General features: G+C 45.7%; 1 protein-coding gene across 1 annotated transcript; it reads right to left on the bottom strand.

The window, feature by feature from the left end:
- Positions 1 to 1,639: 1,639 nt before the first annotated feature.
- Positions 1,640 to 19,176, bottom strand: caprin2 (caprin family member 2). The gene is made up of 23 exons (XM_069156340.1): positions 18,995 to 19,176; positions 18,539 to 18,755; positions 17,588 to 17,781; positions 16,952 to 17,177; positions 16,816 to 16,878; positions 16,134 to 16,220; positions 15,498 to 15,736; positions 14,573 to 14,655; positions 12,273 to 12,383; positions 11,695 to 11,732; positions 11,389 to 11,613; positions 10,143 to 10,184; positions 9,939 to 10,067; positions 9,147 to 9,231; positions 8,505 to 8,557; positions 8,309 to 8,416; positions 8,139 to 8,240; positions 7,908 to 8,048; positions 5,844 to 5,988; positions 5,647 to 5,757; positions 5,369 to 5,430; positions 4,273 to 4,324; positions 1,640 to 2,684 (listed from the first exon to the last, which is right to left on the bottom strand). Exons 4-23 carry the CDS (start codon positions 17,162 to 17,164, stop codon positions 2,110 to 2,112), a joined length of 2,664 nt encoding a protein of 887 aa, XP_069012441.1. The 5' UTR covers positions 17,165 to 17,177; positions 17,588 to 17,781; positions 18,539 to 18,755; positions 18,995 to 19,176; the 3' UTR covers positions 1,640 to 2,109.
- Between the last annotated feature and the right edge of the window lie 503 nt (positions 19,177 to 19,679).

Below are 19,679 nucleotides of genomic sequence, written 5' to 3'. Positions count from 1 at the left end.
AGGTGGAGGATGGAGGGAGGAGGAGGAGATGGACAGGTGGAGGATGGAGGGAGGAGGAGATGGAGGGAGGAGGAGATGGAGGGAGGAGGAGATGGACAGGTGGAGGATGGAGGGAGGAGGAGGAGGAGATGGACAGGTGGAGGATGGAGGGAGGAGGAGGAGATGGAGGGAGGAGGAGGAGATGGACAGGTGGAGGATGGAGGGAGGAGGAGGAGATGGAGGGAGGAGGAGGAGATGGAGGCTGGATCGGTGCGGCTGCAGCAGTACAACAGGTGCTGCCCCGTGTTGGTGAAGAGGAGCTGAGCTCTGGATCGTTGATCTCCTCGATGGTCAGCAGCTCTCTGGATCGTTGATCTCCTCGATGGTCAGCAGCTCTCTGGATCGTTGATCTCCTCGATGGTCAGCAGCTCTCTGGATCGTCACCGGAAAAACGAGGTCGCAGCTACAAGCGGCCGAAATGAGTTTCCTCTGTAGGAGGTCAGGCTCAGCCTTAGAGATGGTAGAGAGGGGGAGGAGCTGGACATCAGGAGGGAGCTCGGAGTAGAGCCGTTACTCCTTCGCATCGAAAGGAGTTAGTTGAGGTGGTTCAGCATCTGATCAGGATCCTCCTGGGCGCCTCCTACTGGAGGTTTACCGGCACGCCCAACTGGCAGGAGACCCAGAACATCTGGAGGATCATATCTCCCAGCAGGTCTGGGAAAACGCCTCAGATCCTCCAGGATGAGCTGGAAGATGTTGAGAGAGGGAAGTCTGGGTCATTGCTGGCCTGCTGCCACCACGACCCGACCCGGAGAAGTGGAACATGATGGATATTATTCTCATTATTATTAAACAGACTACTTCATGATGTTTGCTACTCTGCAGTCATTACTCCTCAGTTGGTTGCTATCCTCATTGTTCTGTGAAGGAGCTTCAGGCTCATTATGATCATGAACTGCTGATTTATGAACTGCAAACTGCTCTCAGGCCGTCTTCTGTCGTGTCCCTTGGAGACGGGATGTAGTAGAAAGGACGACAGTGCTGGAGTCGGGTGCATCCTTCTGAAGACGTGAACGCGGCTGCAGTGTCACATGTTGCATCACTTCCTGTTCGTGGTGGTTAAACTGTAGTTTGAGGAGCTGTCGCTGTGTTCCCACCAACTGATGCTCAGTTTAATCAAGAAGCAAAAAACAAAGACAGAAATGATGTTCGGTGAAGTGAAACTTCACAATAAAAGCTCCACTCTCATTACACTCTGTTAAACAGCTGGAACATGGAGACGACTCCGATTGTCACTAGATTCATTTTCACTGGTTACTTAAAGGTGACGATAGTATTGAAAGGAGCCACTGAGGCTGCAAATACACGGTGACACCAACGCTCAGTATTTACAGGATGCACCCGACCATCATCACAGGATCTTCAGGGGTCAGGAAATTCAATTAAAAGCCTCCATCCTCAGCGTTTACTTTGTTTTTTAGATGAACAGACTTCAAGGTGAGGCTCACTACATCTGTCAAAGAACATCTCTTGAGGAGTTGGGCGGTCACGGGAACACGTCCTCCTGCAGACACCAAACTGCCCAGAGTGACTGAAAAGTGTGGAATCGGTTTCTGTAAGTTTAAAAAAATAAAGATAATTAAGCCAAATTTCACTGCTCATCTTTTATTTAGGCACATCAGCAGACTACTATTATCACAGAGGTCCATTAGTGCAAAAATTAGGCCTGAAGTGTTGGACACCACACCCACCACCAAGAACACATCTCCCCTTCCTCTTTCACATCCAGAGCAGAGACAGTGCATCCAGCACGCTGCAGCCAGCGAAACCTTCATTCATTCATCAGCTGATTCACATCTGGCCAGTCAGACAACAAAGGCACAAATTCATAACATTGCATCAGCAGCCTCACTGAAACCAGAGTTTCTGATTTTGATTTTTAGATGTCACAGCCTCCAGTTAATATGTAGCTCATGGCTGAGAGTTCAGGTAACACGCTGACACCTGTATGTTATGAGTGGGCTGTTTGGTGTAAAAGGCACCGCCATGCAGCCTGACCACGTCGCTGAAGAGGTTAATCACCCTTTAGTGCAAAGCAAACAGTCCACACCGAGAACAGCCGACCGTGGTTCAGTCCTGGTACAGCAGGAAGCCGGAGAAGGTGCTATAATTCCAGGTGCTGCCATAGATGGCGCCACGGTGCAGCCGCAGCCACACCTGGTCTCCCTGGAAGAGCGGCAGGACGGCGTGGTTGCTGGCGGTCTCGTGGTCGGGGGCTCCGTCGTTGGCGTACGCCGACACCATCACGTCCTCGTTCCGCATCAGGTTGATGTAGAGCGGCACGTTGATGGCCAGCTTCATGATGTGGAAGATGAAGCAGTAGGTCCCGTTGGCCGGGCAGGTGAAGCGGCCGATGTGGGTGTCGTACATCTCCCCCAGGTTGCTATGGAGATGGTCGAAGACGATGGGCTGGTCCAGGTTTCCCGGAGCGAAGTTGGCGGTGCGAGCGGCGGTGAAGGCGACCCGCAGCGGCTGGGAGAGCGGGTAGAGCTGCATGGGGAGCAGGGTGGGGGGGAGGTGGTGGCTGTGGGGGGTGAGAGGGGTCTCCAGCGTGGACACCGACAGGGAGTCGTGACCCGAGTCCACAATGGTGAAGGCTCCGTCCCGGTCCGGGCTGCTCACCAGGGAGGAGTCACGCCAGGCGGCTGCAGAGCCGAGACAAAAACAACAGTCAAACCGGTCCCGTCACAGCGCCGTTCGTCTGGGTCCGCCTGAACGTAGCAACATCACAAAACGACCTTCAAACAGGAGTTCCCGTCTGATAATGTCAGCGTTGTTTGACAGAACTTTCTCCAACCGATGACCCAACGTTCACGCCCACTAACACCTCCACGTCTTTCCACCCTCATTGGTTACACATCAGTTTTAAGCACTTTTCAAGTGAACTCACTCCCTGAGAGACGGTTTGAAAATGTACTCATCTTCATTAAACTGCAACTGAAGGAACTTTTCACAGAAGAGACGTCAAACATTTCTGAAAGCTAGAATCAGAGACGAGTGGATAATTATGTAAAACAGAGACGAGGATATATTACAGCTGAAGAGGGCAACAGCAGCTTGTAATGAAAGATATTGCCTGGATGTGGATAGATTTGTTTAGTAAAAGCCAAAAACATCACATCACCTTTATCTGTGGGAACCGTTTCAAAAAAGCTTCATTGGGTCAACTTTTCTCATGACTGGTTCTAAGAGGCAGAAGTGTGATTCTGGTGCGTTTGTGGGGGAACATCATGTTCTGACCCATCTGTACGGCTCAGAGTTTGACGAGCAGTGACGGCTGACGGCCACCAGAAGCCCTGCAGTACGATACCTTCAGGATTATTATGATCTTAAACATTTTGCAGAACATCACTTTAGTGCGTTACCTTCTTTCAACTGTAAATGACATTCACCAAAAACAATTTGTCAACATCTCTAATCTAATAAAATGTAGTTTTCATCTCACCATGTCATTGTGGCTAAATGAGATTGTTGAGACAACAGACCAACGCTGCCATAAAAACAGCTCGGAAATGTGGCACATCTGATAAATAAATTTATATCCGAAAATATTCATTGGCCTTTGTGTGTCCAGACAATATTGCCATGAAAAATATGCCGATACCAGTCTGTATGGATTTTTTATCCACTCCTGATACACATTGCATGTTGGGTGATGACTAACAAACAAACATCTATTTCATTGGACCCGAGCAAACTGCAGCCTGACTCCCGCTCACATTTACCATGTAATTCTGCAGAGATATAAACACAACGAATGCTTCTACTTTACTTTTGACAAACAGATGGATGGAAGTTTGAAGGAGACACAAGAACGTTCTTTAAGAACACACCTCAGCCTTTTTATGTACTCTGAAATAAACTGATATAAATAAGATAAAAACTACACTGTCCTCCCCAAATGTGCAAACTGTACCAGTACTAGAAAGTGACTTTCAGAAGTAGGGCTGTACTGCAGTACCGGTGAGCCTCATGGACATCCTAGTATTTGAATCATATTGTAACATTTGAATTTTGTCAAATAGTTGTTGGATTGAGTCAAAATTTTTAAATGTTGTCTGCCATTTAGGCATTAAACAAATAAAATAGTGACGTTAAATCACACGTGTTGAAAATGTTGAAATTCTGTCCACAACATTCAACTTCAAAGAAGATCGTAAGTTTTAACTCTAAAGAATAATTTAGTCCTAAACATTAGAAGTCTTTGCAGCACAGATGTGCTGGTGTTCTTACCACTGGAGTTATGTCTCCCTCCTCGTCTGTAGCCGTGTTGGTATCCAGAGTCCTGAGAGACGACCACAGAGAAATTAAAACACAGAGGAGAGCCATCATCTACGGTTCATAAGATCATTAAAAAACAATATTGGATGGTGGTGATCTTCGGGCCCTCAGGCAGCACTGCATTAAAAACACACTATTCTGGAGTGGAAATCACTGCATGGGCTCAGGAACACTTGTGAAAACCATCATCTGTGAACACAGTTCATCGCTGCGTCCACAAATGATGTTAAAACTCTCCAAAGAAGAAACCAGATAGAAACATGATCCAGAAACACCGCCGCCTTCTCTGGACCGAGATCATTGAAGATGGACTGAGGTGAAGTGGACAACTGTCCTGAGGTCTGATGGATCACAATCTGAGATTCTGTTTGGAAATCATGGACGCTGCATCCTCCAGGTTAAAGAGGAGAGGGACCATCCAGCTTGTTATCAGCTCAGTTCTAAAGCCAGCATCTGTGATGGTACAGGATGCATTAGTGCACATGGCATGGGTAGCTTGAACATCTGGAAGGAAGCATTAATGCTGAATGATATATTCAGGTTTTGGAGCAACATATGCTGCCATCCAGACAACGTCTCTTTCAGGGAAGGTCTTGTTTATTTCAGCAGAACAACGTCCAACCACATTCTGCACGTATTCCAACAGCATGGTTCTCTAGTAGAAGAGTCCGCTGATAAACTGGCCTCCTGCAGTCCAGACCTGTCAATCATTGAAAACATCTGGAGCATCGGGACATGAACAATACAACAAAATCTCTCTTGGACATAATCTATTTTATGGCAGGACCATGTATGAAACACTGTTAATTTTAAATGGATACAGGAAATCATGGCATTTGGCCGACCAATTCTGTCAATGTGTACAGCTCCAGATAAACACACACACACACACACACACACACACGTTAATAAATCCAAGGGAACATTTCGTCCTCTGATTGATAAACCAGAAGGTTTGTGGCAACGTTCCTCTGATTCGTATCACATTCATCCTTCGACTTGTGAACTGGGCTTGTGTTCTAAAACAGATTGAACAGGTGTAACTTACTCTGGCAGCATAGAGAACAGGACCAGAGTCCCTGAGATGAACCGGGGGGATGTAGAAGCCTCCTGGGGAGCAGAAATCGGTTTCAGAAAAACTACAATAAGGTCCATTTCCGAATGGTAAGGTGAGCCAACAGCTGATCGTGAGCAGGATAAAAGAGGTAGGACATGCAGAAGTGGTGAAAAGCGTGAAACAGGAAAGGGAAAGCTGAGGATAGATACCTCGGTGCCACCCAGAGGAGCGAAAGGTTTGTGCCAGTCCCTTGCCACCGCGAGCCGTACCTCTCACAGATCCTCTGGAGTAGTACGGCTGGCCGGGTCGATTTCCACCTGATTGGCCGGGGGACAGGAAGATCTGTCCGCCGGTGTCCCCCGTGTAATGTGACGGGGACACTGGAGAGAGCAGTCAGAAATGTATTCGGGCTGTTAGCCGTTCATGCTACGAGGGCTGAGGGTAGTGAGGATGGACACGGACGTACCTGGCTGCTGCTCGTCCTCTGAGGGAGCGAACTCTGGTGGCGTTTGAGTGCTGGCTGTGCTGTAATTGGTCTTGGAGAAAACTGCAGAGTCGGCTTTGTATTTCAGTTCCCCACTTGGGGATAAAGAGGGATTCACCTTGAAGACCTGCAGAAAGCAGAAAATAGACAGAGTGCCTTCAGAAACTTTGAAATACCCTGTTCAGATGTAGACAGAAAGGTTCAGTGTCCAGATACAATGAAGACAAACTTCAGGTTAAACCCTCAAAACAGAAGGACCACATGTCATTTCTTTGTGCTTCTGTGCTCAGTTGTTTTGTTCTGTTGCGTTTGGGACATCTGAACAACTGCTCGGCTACTTGACATTCAAACCTTGGCCGTGATGATCCAGTATCACAAATCGATTACGATTGGAAAGTTCGTCATGCTGTCACGGTAGTAAAAAGCTTACGAAGTATTCCTGCCATGACTGAAGGCCTCGGAAGGATGACTTGGATATCCATCAGGGCTGAGACGAGTACTCGGCTGAAACCAGTAACCGGTAGGATCACGTACCTTTGATGAGTATCATCCAAGTAAATGTGTCAAAATCCATGCTGACTCAAGCTTCTAACAGACACTAGCTGCGTGCACACACCGAGGCAGATACACACCAAGCCCCCCCGCCGCCGCCGCCTCCTCCTCCTCCTCCTCCTCCTCCTCCAGCTCTTGTCTCAGGCGCTCTGTCGGCATCCACAGTAACAACCTGAAACTCTCCTGGTTCATTTCTGTCATCGGCTCGTTTCATTCAGGTTTGTATAAAATATCTTCAGCCGAGTTACTCGGAGAACTTTGTTCTTACTGGAGAAGTTGCAGGTTACAGCTCGTCACTCTGCTTCTACCGGTTTGTTTTCCTTGTTTCTCCATCGGCTCGCTCCTCGTTAACATATCTTCACTCAGCTGACAGCTCTGAGAATATCCTGTCAGGCTGAATGCATAAATCACCAGCTTCCCACCGTTTATTCAATGAACCCCTAAAACCAGGCTAAAGATCAACCATATTAATCTCAGCCTGAACTGAACAACTTCAGGTTAGTCACCGCCCACTTCCGGTCTAAGCACCGCCCACTTCCAAATTATTCTGATTGATTATAAAAAGGTGGATGCTTCAAAAAAATCTATACAATCGGCACAGTTTCAAGGTTCAGTTCCAGGATTGGTGTCCCACATTCAGGATCTGACCACGTGGAAGATGGACCGTCTGTCCTTCGACCACAAACATAGTTGTTGAGGTCACGGTGACATTTGACCACCAAATTCTAATCAGTTCGTCTTTGAGTCAAAGAGAACGTTTGTGACACATTTGAAGAAATTCCTTCGAGATGTTCCTGAGAGTGGAACAACAGACGGACGAGCAACTCGAAAACAATCGATGGACAGAGACACAAACACAATCAGCTGGTTTCAAGTAGTGGAGAGAGAAAGTCAGGTTAGTCATTCATATTGTTATTAAAAGTTATTATTGTCTGGGACGTTCTCAGCTGTAACCAAACACCTTCAGCTGCACACCACCGCCCTCTCAACAGACATCAGATTTGTTACCCGTCTACCCAAAACTCAAAGGGAACAAGTTCAATAAGGTGTTTTAGATCATATCTGCCCTTAATGAAACAGAGGAATGACAAACGGGACCCATGCAGACAGATTAATACCCGAACTAAAACCTGCCGTCTCAAAACGCAAACATACCAGTTCACTCACAATCCCACACCAGGAGAGGCCGTCTACTCGCTGGAATCTGTGCCGTGTGATGCAGTCAGCCTCTGGATGCTTTCAGCCATCTCCGTCGATCACAACACCTTCAGTTTGCAGGAATCAGGAGCTCCATGCGTGCACGTGCATTCTTTCATTTAACGTGAGACTCAACAAGTCTAGCAGCCTCCACCATTGTTGCACAATAGTTCCTTCTGCAGGCGGAGCCGAGATAACAGCAGGACTGAGCTCAGAGGAGGAACTGAGGACTGACTTTTGAGCACTGATGGAATTAGAACCAAAGACATAGTGACTGCAGGTTTCAGTAACACTCACAGACTGGATGTTCTGATACTGTGCAGAGGTGAGACTTTGTCTGGTGGGGGGTGTGGAGAAAGTCTGTCCCTGAGGGGGGGTGGAGGTGCACGATGCCACTCCATTACAGGGGGACTGCTTCCCTGAGTCAGTCACCGGCGTCTGGAGGACAAAAAACAAAAAGCATTCTCGTAACGGTTCACGGTACCGTGCACGGGTTCTCTGTTGTCATGGTTACGACGGTCCACTGACCCGAGGACGGCTCTTCTCCTCCAGACTGACGGAGATGCTCGACTCCCTGCGGTACAGCGGCGGTGACGGAAACATTTTCCTTTCAGCCAGCTGCAGCGGCTCCTGTGAAAACAAGACGGCTTTAACAGCCACTGAGACGCAGGGACGGAGATGAAGTTGCTGCTTCTTACCCGAGGAAGGTCCTTCGAGGAGACCTCCAGGTCACATGTCTGCAGGCACGGATCCCCGTTGGTCAGACTGGCTCTACGCTCCATACGCCTGGAAGGCAGTGGGGTGGACTGAAACGGGAGATGAGGATGAAGTCAGTGAATTTCACGTCAGGTTACATCTGGCTGATCTCAGAGAGGAAAACAAATGGCAGCTTACATGCATGACTTTGGGCAGGACATCAGCTGGACTTCTCAAACCAGCTGGAGCTGCTTAGTGAGGAAGAACCAACAAGAGACAGGTCAAGAAACTACAATTCAAACTTTAATCTGTTGATACAAAACTTAATGCTGAGACATTAAGAGAGGGACTTTGAGATCCAATCACTGGATCTTACCTAATTTAAGAAATACCCTAAATAACAGATACCAAGTGAGAAATCGTGTGTAATTCTGAGGTCTAAACTCAGAGTGCCTTTACAAAAACACTTCCGAGGAGAAGTTTGCAAAAAAATACAGGGTTGAAAATATTCCAAAGTTTTTCTTGTTGCATTACTGCCATCAACTGTTGATGAGGTGAAGAGCTTGAAGCGTTGCTCTGTGGGACCAGAGTTGTGAAAAACTCCACTGATTAATAAACTACAGGCATCCAAGGTCATTTTTCATATAGAAAATATTGACCAAACAAATCCAAACTCAACTTCCTTTTACTTTGACTGCTCTATTTCCATGATGAATGACTCAACGACGTCCTCTGATGAAGACCATGTTTTATGATTTAAAGCTCTGGAAAAAGCTAGCAAGGTGACTATCAGTTGGAACCGTTTTACCAAATTACAGAAATAGATTTGTTCCAAGTTACCCAGAGGAGACGGCGATCCAGACGGCCGTCTCTTCAGTCTGGGGATGCCATTAGTGGACGGACTGTCACCATCCAGCAGAGAATCCTGAACAGGAGAGAAGCTTTTAAAACCTGAGGTAGTCATCACTGGCAAAGCAGACAAAGGCTCAATCCCATTTCCCATCCTGTGGTGCTACTCCTCGTTTAGGAGCACCCTTTAGTGGGTAGTGGACCATCAGAACGGAGCTAGAAGGGGTGGGGCTTCAAATCTTAAACTGAGGAAATAGGACAGCACTCAGGTCAACAGTGGCTGAAAATTAAGTTAAAAATTAATACGTTTTTTTAAATCTCAGGAATTTGATTATTAAATTCATGTAAATATACCGTATGATGACAACATAGTGAATCTTAAAAAAACAGCTACTAATGTCCACAAACAAGACTTCAATCCGTTACAATCAGAAATACAACAGTTACCAAAACAAGTTGGGACACTGTTTAAGACGTAATTAAAAACAGAATGTGATGATTTGCAAATCACATAAATCCATGTTTAATTAAATATACACCAAAGAAAACATGTCAAATGTTGAAACTGAGAAATTGTTATTGTTTTATAAAAATATGTGCTTATTTTGAATCTGACTGCAGCAACACGTCTCTAAAAAGTTGGGACAGGATCAACAAAAGACTGGAAAAGTTGGGTAACACTAAAAAAACTAAAACCACCTGTTTTTAAATTATATTTGACACTGCGCCACCAATTTTTGGAAACATTGTAGGGCCAAGCTTTAGCGCCAAGCGGTAGTCCACCTGCATGAAACTGAAGGAGCCGTGGATGGTTGTCATGAGGTCCTCCAGCTGCTGCCTCCTCAAGATGGGGTCTTTGAGTAAGGAGGACAGGGAGCTGAACATCTCCACAGGCATGTCCATGTGAGCTGCCTGTCGGAAGGACAGAGGACAATTTGTTTCAGGTGTACAGACACCTGTCCTGGAAACAACCTAAACTGTACTCACCGACTTGCAGCTCCGCTTCCCTCTGGCCTTCCTCTCCTTTCTCTGGGGAGGAAATCAGGGGATTAATCATCTGAGCTGTTTTAGGCACAAACCGACTCATTAATCTTCCTAGGTGAGAATTACAGCATCACAAACATGAAAAACATTCAACGATATTAAACGAGCATCATGATGCTAATACATCCTACAGTGAAGCACGGTGGTGGTAGCATCATGATGCTAATACATCCTACAGTGAAGCACGGTGGTGGTAGCATCATGATGCTAATACATCCTACAGTGAAGCACGGTGGTGGTAGCATCATGATGCTAATACATCCTGCAGTGAAGCACGGTGGTGGTAGCATCATGATGCTAATACATCCTGCAGTGAAGCACGGTGGTGGTAGCATCATGATGCTAATACATCCTACAGTGAAGCACGGTGGTGGTAGCATCATGATGCTAATACATCCTACATTGAAGCACGGTGGTGGTAGCATCATGATGCTAATACATCCTACAGTGAAGCACGGTGGTGGTAGCATCATGATGCTAATAAATCCTACAGTGAAGCACGGTGGTGGTAGCATCATGATGCTAATAAATCCTACAGTGAAGCACGGTGGTGGTAGCATCATGATGCTAACACATCCTACAGTGAAGCACGGTGGTGGTAGCATCATGATGCTAATACATCCTACAGTGAAGCCTGGTGGTGGTAGCATCATGATGCTAATACATCCTACAGTGAAGCACGGTGGTGGTAGTATCATGATGCTAATACATCCTACAGTGAAGCCTGGTGGTGGTAGCATCATGATGCTAATACATCCTACAGTGAAGCACGGTGGTGGTAGTATCATGATGCTAATACATCCTACAGTGAAGCCTGGTGGTGGTAGCATCATGATGCTAATACATCCTACAGTGAAGCACGGTGGTGGTAGCATCATGATGCTAATACATCCTACAGTGAAGCCTGGTGGTGGTAGCATCATGATGCTAATACATCCTACAGTGAAGCCTGGTGGTGGTAGCATCATGATGCTAATACATCCTACAGTGAAGCCTGGTGGTGGTAAATCTGATTTTGATTGACAGCTTGAACATTGACACTTATGATGAAGTTATTGTCTAAAACGTTGTGTCTGACAGGACAGATTGGGGGTTTAAGTTGTTCCCTGTGATGAATGTGATGATGATGATGATGATGATGCCGCCCTTCACGTGTTCAACACATGTTCCAGGAGTCAGTCTCTCTCACCGGTACGTCAGCCGAGCGTTTCCTGGAGGAGACGGGGACCTCTTTGGGGGTGAAGGGGGCCGCTCCCCTCCACGGTTTGTGGCCTGTGGTTTTGGACGAGGGTCCGTCCGGGAAGTCTGTGTCCCAGCAGTCAGGGGGCTCCTGCTCCTTCAGGGCCACCAAGTCCTCCTTCCAGCTCTGAGTGGGCGGAGCCTCCGTGCCAGTCAGGTAGAGTCTGTTGAAAAACTGCCATATCACCATCAGAGAAGTTTACAGTCACACAAACACGCAGAGCACTGAAACACAGCTGGACGACATCTGCCTTACCTCTTTGGAAACTTCTTTTGGTTTGGACTTCAACTTGGCTGCCGGGAACAAAAACAGAAGAATCATCAAGCTGCAAGGGAGGAAAATCAGATTTCTATTTCGGCACATCAGGCCAGTAAATAATCTATGTTCTTACGAAATAAAACTCGCTCAGTACGACCGACGCATCAGAATGAAAACACATCTGCATGCTTTTTTTGTTACTTTGAAATTTTAACTGTAACAGTTTAGTATGTACATACCAACATATCCACCATCACTCACCTCATCCTGTACATATACTTTATTCTTCATAACTTCATGTATTCATAGATATTATAATTACTCTACTTTGTTCTTTGCTCTGCTGTTTTGATGCCTGTTTCTACCGGAACTATGAAAATAAATTTAATCTAATTCTTGTTATTAACCAAATAGTTTGCAAAGTGCTGAGTGAATGTGATGAAGAGGTCAGACAAGGAAATAAAGAACTTTAAAATGTTGTAAACAAGTTGGTTATAAATAAATAATGGAAATAAAAGCATCTTATGAGACTTTACTTCTTGCAGGTGATTGAGTTAGAGAGAGGATGATCTTACTGCTGCCGGTGGAACTGCCGGTCACCTGTGCAGTTTTTGTGGGTGGAGGTGGAAGACAGGCGAAGTACTGACAGTTCAGCAGCCTGCTGAGATCCTCCATCAGCTGCTTAACTGAAAAACACAAGAAACAAGGAAGCTCGTCATTAAAGCCTCAGCTTCAATCTTTCAGTTTCTCAATGAAGTCAGAAAATCTTTTTAAATGCAGTTATCATTTTTACAAGAATCCATCCACAAATCCATAGAGGAACTTTTAGAGACAGAAAATCTTTTTTGTTCTCTTGACAAAACTATGATTCCACTCGCGTCTGTCCTCTGATATGAAACTAGAGCCTGCAGGTGACGAGCTCAGCATCCCGGTTCTGTTTAAAGTTCTAGCAGAACCTCCTGCAGCAACTCAACATGTTGGACAAAATGTAAAACAGTGTTTTTTCTTCTCGCCCCACCTGCTGCCTCCAGAGTCACATTTAGAAAGCTATTCCTTTAGTTATAACACCAAACCATAATGTAAGCATTCAAATACAGCATTTAGATGGAGACGAGTCATTTAGAGTCAACACAGATAAAAGAACCTTCTAACCAATGACACGAGGTCCATATGAAAACACAGGAGATAACAGTGTTGGATGGTTACTGGTGAAATGTAACAGGTGACAGATTATTATTTACCCTGCTCAAGTTTAATAAATAATGTTATTCCAACTACTTTGAAGTAATGTAACTTATTACATTTGATTACTTTTTTAACTAATGTTTTAAACTGGACAATAAAGTTAAAAGCTCTTTTCTATTCAGTGTAAACCTCCCAGCAGGCCTTCAACAGAACTTAAATTAAGATTGAAATGTTTTGACTTTAAAAGCACTAGACTAATCCCAGCATGTAAGATCACAGCTGACCAAGAGCTGAAAACAGGGCAGGATGAAAAGATGAACTTCACCGTGACATCGTGTCTCTGTCCATCAGTGATTGACAGACAAACAGACAGTGGCCGTCACATCCTGATTGTACAGATCTTCTGTCCACCGTTTACAATCTGGAGCTTCTCTGCAGCAACATCCGGATGTGTAACATCATCTGTTGTCATGGCAACAACTGTTTTCTATCAGAATCAGATTTATTAAATGTTCCCTACATTTATATGGTATGAGTGTGGACAGACGTGGAGGGAGACTGACAGCTGACTGGTGGAGGAGGTTCCAGTCTGATACTGGTTCCTGACGACCTGTCACTCTGATCACAATAACATTTATTCTGTAAATTAATTACACGACTCTGTTCCATGTAACTAAAAAAAACTAACATTATCAGAAAAAGCAGCGAGGTTTGAACTTAAACGTGCTGCTCTAGATTAGCTTTGTGTACACTATAATGTTTTTAGTTGGTATTGAAGTAAATGTACGTTGAGCTTTATTTTATCCTGAGCATAAATATGCAGTAAGAGTTTATTCAAATAATTCACCAAGAAAAAACGTTGTTTTCCTGATATATTATTCTAATGTGTTTCACGTTGTTTTCTAACAAACCAGAGCTCATCGATTCATTCACTTTTCAGCAGCAGTTTTATAAATGATACAATGAACCAGAGCTCAGCAATCTGTTGAGTGTCCTACTAATTATATGCAGCCATGTTTGCAAAAACAGGTCTTGTTGAATCTTCTTTTCTAATGAATGAGGGATTATTTTCAGATGGACCTCCAGAAAACTAAGAAGAAGGAGTGACTTTAGCTAACAACACCGAGATAACTGATGGACACATTTTATTCACTTTGGATTTGATGAGAGAAGTTGAATGGGAGTCTATGGAGCCGGAGGCTTTTTGGAGCCGACCTCTAGTGGCACTCGCTGGTATTGCAGCTGAAGACACTTCTGGATCGGAATCTGGATCATTTTATAGACCTGAAGCTATGAACTCTTTTATATAAAGTCTGAGGTTCAGACTTGACTAAAATTATGAGGACTGATTTTTTCCGTTTCACACATCCACATCTGTTTCAGGAGCTTCGTTTTCTGGAGGACGGTAATCGATCGATGTGGAAGACAAGTTAAATACCGTGACAGTAACGTAGAAGTGATTATTTAAAAATCTTTATATATTTTCTGACCTTTTTGAGATGATCTTGATAGTTTTATTTGTCGTTTGACCAACAAAGCCATCACCGTTACCACGGAAACCAAGCTCAAGAAGTTTCAGTGAGTTAACAAATCAAACTCTCCAACCATAAATTAATCAATTATCTTCCTTTAAATGAGCTGATGAAGATGAGGTGAACATGTCAGACGTTGGTCTGGTGTTCATACTCACATGTGGATCCGGCCACCGGCTTCTTTGCTCCCTCCAGCAGGTCCAAGTAGACCAGCGCCGCCTGCTCCATCTGCTGCTCCAAACTAGAGGCCAGAGGGAGGAGAGGACAGAGGAGACGTCACCAGGACATCTCATCCTGGTCCACAAGGTTAACACCAAGAGGGAGCCACCGGGTCCGAGCCGATCGCTGAACAATATGCAGTGTTAGATCTGGGTCGCTTTTTTTAAATCTATTTTTTGCCCTATGAGAGATCGATGCCATCAATCAATCGATCGATCGACGAGTGGACGATCTCCCCTCCTCTCTCCACCCCTGTCTGCTTTGCAGTGTCAGTGCAGCAGAGGTGAAGCTCCGCCCACCGTGAGACACACAGAGATCACAGGACAGAAACACAGCAGAGGTGAAGCTCCGCCCACAGTGAGACAGAGATCAGAGGACAGGGAGCAGTTTTATGGGGATGTCAGAGTGCAGCTGGTGCTTCGTTATTTTTTTTTATTTCACTTTATTAATCCCCGAGGGGAAATGTCTTCACTACAGCAGGGCTCTCAGGGGGGAGCTGCTGCAGCAGGCTGCCACTAGCGCGGCGCCAGGTAACCTGACCTGAGGTGCATGTTTTTGGATGATGGGAGGAAGCCGGAGAACCCGGAGAGAACCCACGCAAGCACAGGGAGAACATGCAAACTCTGCACAGAAAGGCCCAGGACCGGATTCGAACCCCGAACCTTTTTGCTGTGAGGCGACAATGCTAACCACTGCACCACCGTGCCCCCCCAAATGATCGTTAGTTACATCTTTGGTCTTAGTTGAATTATTTAGTGGTTCTGACGATTTGAAGCATCATCACGGTTTCAATAAGCAGCCTGTGTGTCAGACTTTAAGAACAGTTGGTAGACAGACAGAGCCTGAGTGTTTGAGCAGCCTCACCTCAGCCTGCCGTCTCTCTGGACGGCCAGCAGGGCGGCGAGCTGCCTCAGGCTGTTCAGCTGCTGGGCCGTGACGTGGGGCGCCCGGTTCTGTCCGGCCAGCAGGTCTCTCCGGACGTGCTCCTGCTGCAGGCTGCCGAGGAGGTGCTGCACCTGGAGCACCGTGGTCAGACGCCTCCTCTCCGCCTCCACCTTCTCCACCTGCTCCTTCTTCAGCGCCTTCTTCTGGGCTCTCAGCAGCTGGTTGTTCCAGGAGCAGCGATGACATCAAACAGGTTTAATAGATGGACAAACAGAAGCTCTAACCTCTACAGGGACTCAAATAATGTCCTCCCTTCATTACAGTCCATACAGGACAGCGTTTTATTTTCAGTTCCTCTGAATATAATTCGCGAAACTAAACTGTCCCTCAGATTCGTAAAACTGCAGGAGATATTCTCTCCAACCAACAGTGGAGAACCTTCAAATATTCTGTTTGTCGTCATAGAGCAGCTCATTACTCTAAATGAATGATTCTATGAACCATCACAATACACAACGTTACTCCGGCTGCTGAGTCAGCGTGGAGCGAAGCTCATACAAGAACCTGTGATATGAACATGAATCACATGATGGACCACAGGAAGAAGACCTTTACATTCTGAGTCAGGACGTCCAGCGTTCGGTGGAGAACTCCTGCAAAGTCCAGGTTGTGGAGAACCTCGTCATACTTCTCCACAGCCGCCTGAAAGAGAGACAGACAGAGAGATAGACAGAGAGACAGACAGACAGAGAGAGAAAGAGACAGACAGAGAGAGAGAGACAGACAGAGAGAGAAAGAGACAGACAGAGAGAGAGAGAGAGAGACAGACAGACAGAGAGAGAAAGAGACAGACAGAGAGAGAGAGACAGACAGAGAGAGAGAGAGAGACAGACAGAGAGAGAGAGAGGCAGACAGAGAGAGAAAGAGACAGACAGAGAGAGAGACAGACAGAGAGAGAAAGAGACAGACAGAGAGAGAGAGAGGCAGACAGAGAGAGAGGGACAGACAGAGAGAGAGGGACAGAGAGAGAAAGAGACAGACAGAGAGAGAGACAGACAGAGAGAGAAAGAGACAGACAGAGAGAGAAAGAGACAGACAGAGAGAGAGACAGACAGAGAGAGAGAGACAGACAGAGAGAGAGACAGACAGAGAGAGAGAGACAGACAGAGAGAGAAAGAGACAGACAGAGAGAGAGAGAGGCAGACAGAGAGAGAAAGAGACAGACACAGAGAGAGAGACAGGTTGTCAACAGGAACATGTATGATCTGAGGTCATATGTGTCTCCATCAGGACTCACCATCTGATCTCTGTTCAGATTCTGTCCCTGGTTCATCCTCTTCTTGTACTCTTCTAGTTTCATCTGTGGACACACAAAGACGTGTCAAACTCTGTCTGTCTGTCTGTCTGTCTGTCTCCGTCCGTCTCCGTCCTACCTTCTTCTTCTCCAGGTTGCGGACTTTGTGTTTGAGGCAGATGAGGCCGTCCTCGATGTAGCTGTCGTAGCCGTGGTAGGAGGTGGAGACCTCCAGAGCCTTCATCAGGTCCTGGTCCTCCTCCTCGTCCTGGTTCTCCTCCTCCTCCTCCTGATGCTGCTCCTCCAGTGGAGGACTGACATCCCGAGCGGGGGACGGAGACAGCTGCACCATGTTGAGCTCCACGCTGGAGGAAGAGGGACATGTAGTTGTAGAGAGCAGTGTGCTGCAGAGGTGGACTCGGCCCAGTCTGGGATGCTGCCAGCCGCGTGACACTGCATTATACGGGCTGAACAGCGCGCGCTCTGGATGCATCCTGAAGGCTGCAGCTCCGGGGGGGGGGGGGGGGGGGGGGTGTCACCGTCAGGATTCATGAGCTCAGAGCAAAGTTAAACAATTAATCACGACATCACGAACATCTGCAGCGAACCGGCCCGGGGAGTCCGTCCAGCTCCAGAACACCCGAACTTCACTGCAAACATCCCGCTGCAGGAGCAGAACCTCGGTCCGGCGGCGGGACACAAACTTTCACTCCAGAGATGGAGTTTAATCGACACAAACAAATGTCACATTAATTACAAAAATCAGCTGACCCACCTGGTGTCTGCGGCTCGTGCGCGTTAAATCGTCACGTGAAGGAACCGACCGACCGGCTGTATCACCGTGATGTTCAGCTGGCGGGGGACCCGCTGCTCTCCGCTCCCGTTAAATACTGGAGCAGCCGCACGCACACGTCACCGGGGTGGGGGGGTTAGGTGGATAGAAAACCACGCCCACATCCGGTCCAGCACCTGTCAGGACACTCATCAAGCATCACCTCACATGTCCAACAGGGACAGTCATGTTTAATGGTAACAACAGAGGACACATTAATAGAAGTAATGATGTTCTGTCAGGCAGATTCAAGCTGCATTATCATTTCATGGAATTATTTATTTGATTTTTAATCAACAAACTTTCACATACAGAGCAACATTAATATGTATCTGCAGCCATGGTTCTTACCACCCAAAATATTAAATCTATAGTCATCTCATAATTTCATTTTTGTTGAAACATAAAGGAAAATAGTTTTTTTTGACTGTTTGTGCCCCGAAAACCAAAACAACAAGCTAAAAGAAGGCAAAACGCTCCATGGAGTCGTTTAGACATCATTGAACATAATTAATTAACATTAAAAAATACACACAAGTTTAAGCTTGTTTGAATCATAGTTGAACATCTTTGGATAATTACCTGTTCATGATCAATAAATAGGGTGAAACGCTGTTCCTGCTTATCGCTCTCAGTCTACTGGGTGTATCTAATCCTCCTTCATAAAGTCACAACGTTCAGCTGTGCTGCTGAAATGTATTTTATTATACATGCAGGTGTTTCTATTATTTTGACCAACTCTTTGATCTCAGTGAGGGCCAGCTGGAGATAAAAAACACCTCTTCATCATATCGTGCAAGTGAGCAGCAGCACAAACTCCTCCAACATGAACCACCCGACACATGAAGTCAGATATTCACTGTGATTTATCTCAGTCACCTGATGAATACTCACCAGGCTTCATTTCTCCGTCTGCTGCTGGATGCTGGTAATGAGCACACGGACAGCTTTGTTTGACATGTTTTACTGAGACGTGGATGAAGAGCTGATTCATGAGAGCGACTTAACGTGAAGTATATTTGCAGCAGAGACCATGTCCACTAACGTTCATCTGAGACCATCTGGACCAGATCTAGCCACAAGTGAATTTCCATCTGTAATCCTTCGTGGCCTGAAACCAAAACAAGGAGTTAAAGAAGGTAAAACGGTCCATAAACTGCAGTCAGGTGGTAATTCTCTGTTGGACCATCAGAAACACAGTCCACATTAAATATGCTCATTTAATATCACATACAGTTCCTTTATTTCTTGTTGATAAAAAATATTCACTCGTGCAACTTTGAGTCAGGAATCAATAATTAACAGTAAATTTAAATAACATCCTCTAAAATGATTTAATCAACAACAAACCTGAACATGACCACCACCATGGAGGGAGTATTTATTCCAGCTGCTTCTCGCTGAGTCTGGTCCTAATGTATGCTGCCTCCTGGTGGTGGAGGACTGCTACAACATCTTCACCAAACAGGCCTGAGATGTTAGAGGGACTGACCTCTTCTGACCTCAACTGGAAGACGATGAAGACTGTTGATGAGGTCATATCATTATTAATATTCATGTTACAGGTTAGTGGTGCAACAGCTCTGATCAATGTGAACTGAAGTTGTGTTTTGGTTGATTTGAGCTCTTCTGTTGGAAAGTTGTGTTATTTCAGATTTTCAGTGTAAATATTATGCAAATTATTTTGATTACTCCATCACAGCACTAAAGTATTAATACTGATTTTAAATATAAAGAAAAGGTTTCACTTGACTTTTGTCTGCAGCAGAATTTAAAGTGTAAAAATCAGTGCAACACACACATTTCCCCATAAATGCATATTTATATATATATGGCAGCGTAGGATTATCAGTCCTGTTTTATTTTTTAATCTCAACCTTTTTGTTGATAGAAGAACTGATCTTGTTGTAAAACGTGGCCTCTGTAATCCTCCCTGAACAGGAAGTAGGAGAATTAAAACCACGTTCTGTAAAAGGTGGAGCCTGAAAAGAAATGTGACAGAATCACAATCCTGCTCGAAGTGGAAGTAAAGAGT

This window comes from Embiotoca jacksoni, unplaced genomic scaffold (genome assembly GCF_022577435.1).
Source record: "Embiotoca jacksoni isolate LCO1_2020_lvr unplaced genomic scaffold, fEmbJac1.0.p SCAF_21, whole genome shotgun sequence".
Lineage (NCBI taxonomy): Eukaryota > Metazoa > Chordata > Actinopteri > Embiotocidae > Embiotoca > Embiotoca jacksoni.
The sequence above is the reverse complement of the archived record's forward strand: the minus strand, read 5'-3'. Positions and strand labels throughout refer to the sequence as shown.

Bases quoted from the DNA above. Each gene is read 5' to 3' on its own strand.
- caprin2 (XM_069156340.1), bottom strand. From the start codon at position 17,164: ATGGTGCAGCTGTCTCCGTCCCCCGCTCGGGATGTCAGTCCTCCACTG. The intron at 8,558-9,146 runs GTAACTTGGAAC...TTCCTCACTAAG, and splicing joins TGGATCGCCGTCTCCTCTGG to CAGCTCCAGCTGGTTTGAGA. The intron at 8,049-8,138 runs GTCAGTGGACCG...TTTGTCCTCCAG, and splicing joins AGGAGAAGAGCCGTCCTCGG to ACGCCGGTGACTGACTCAGG.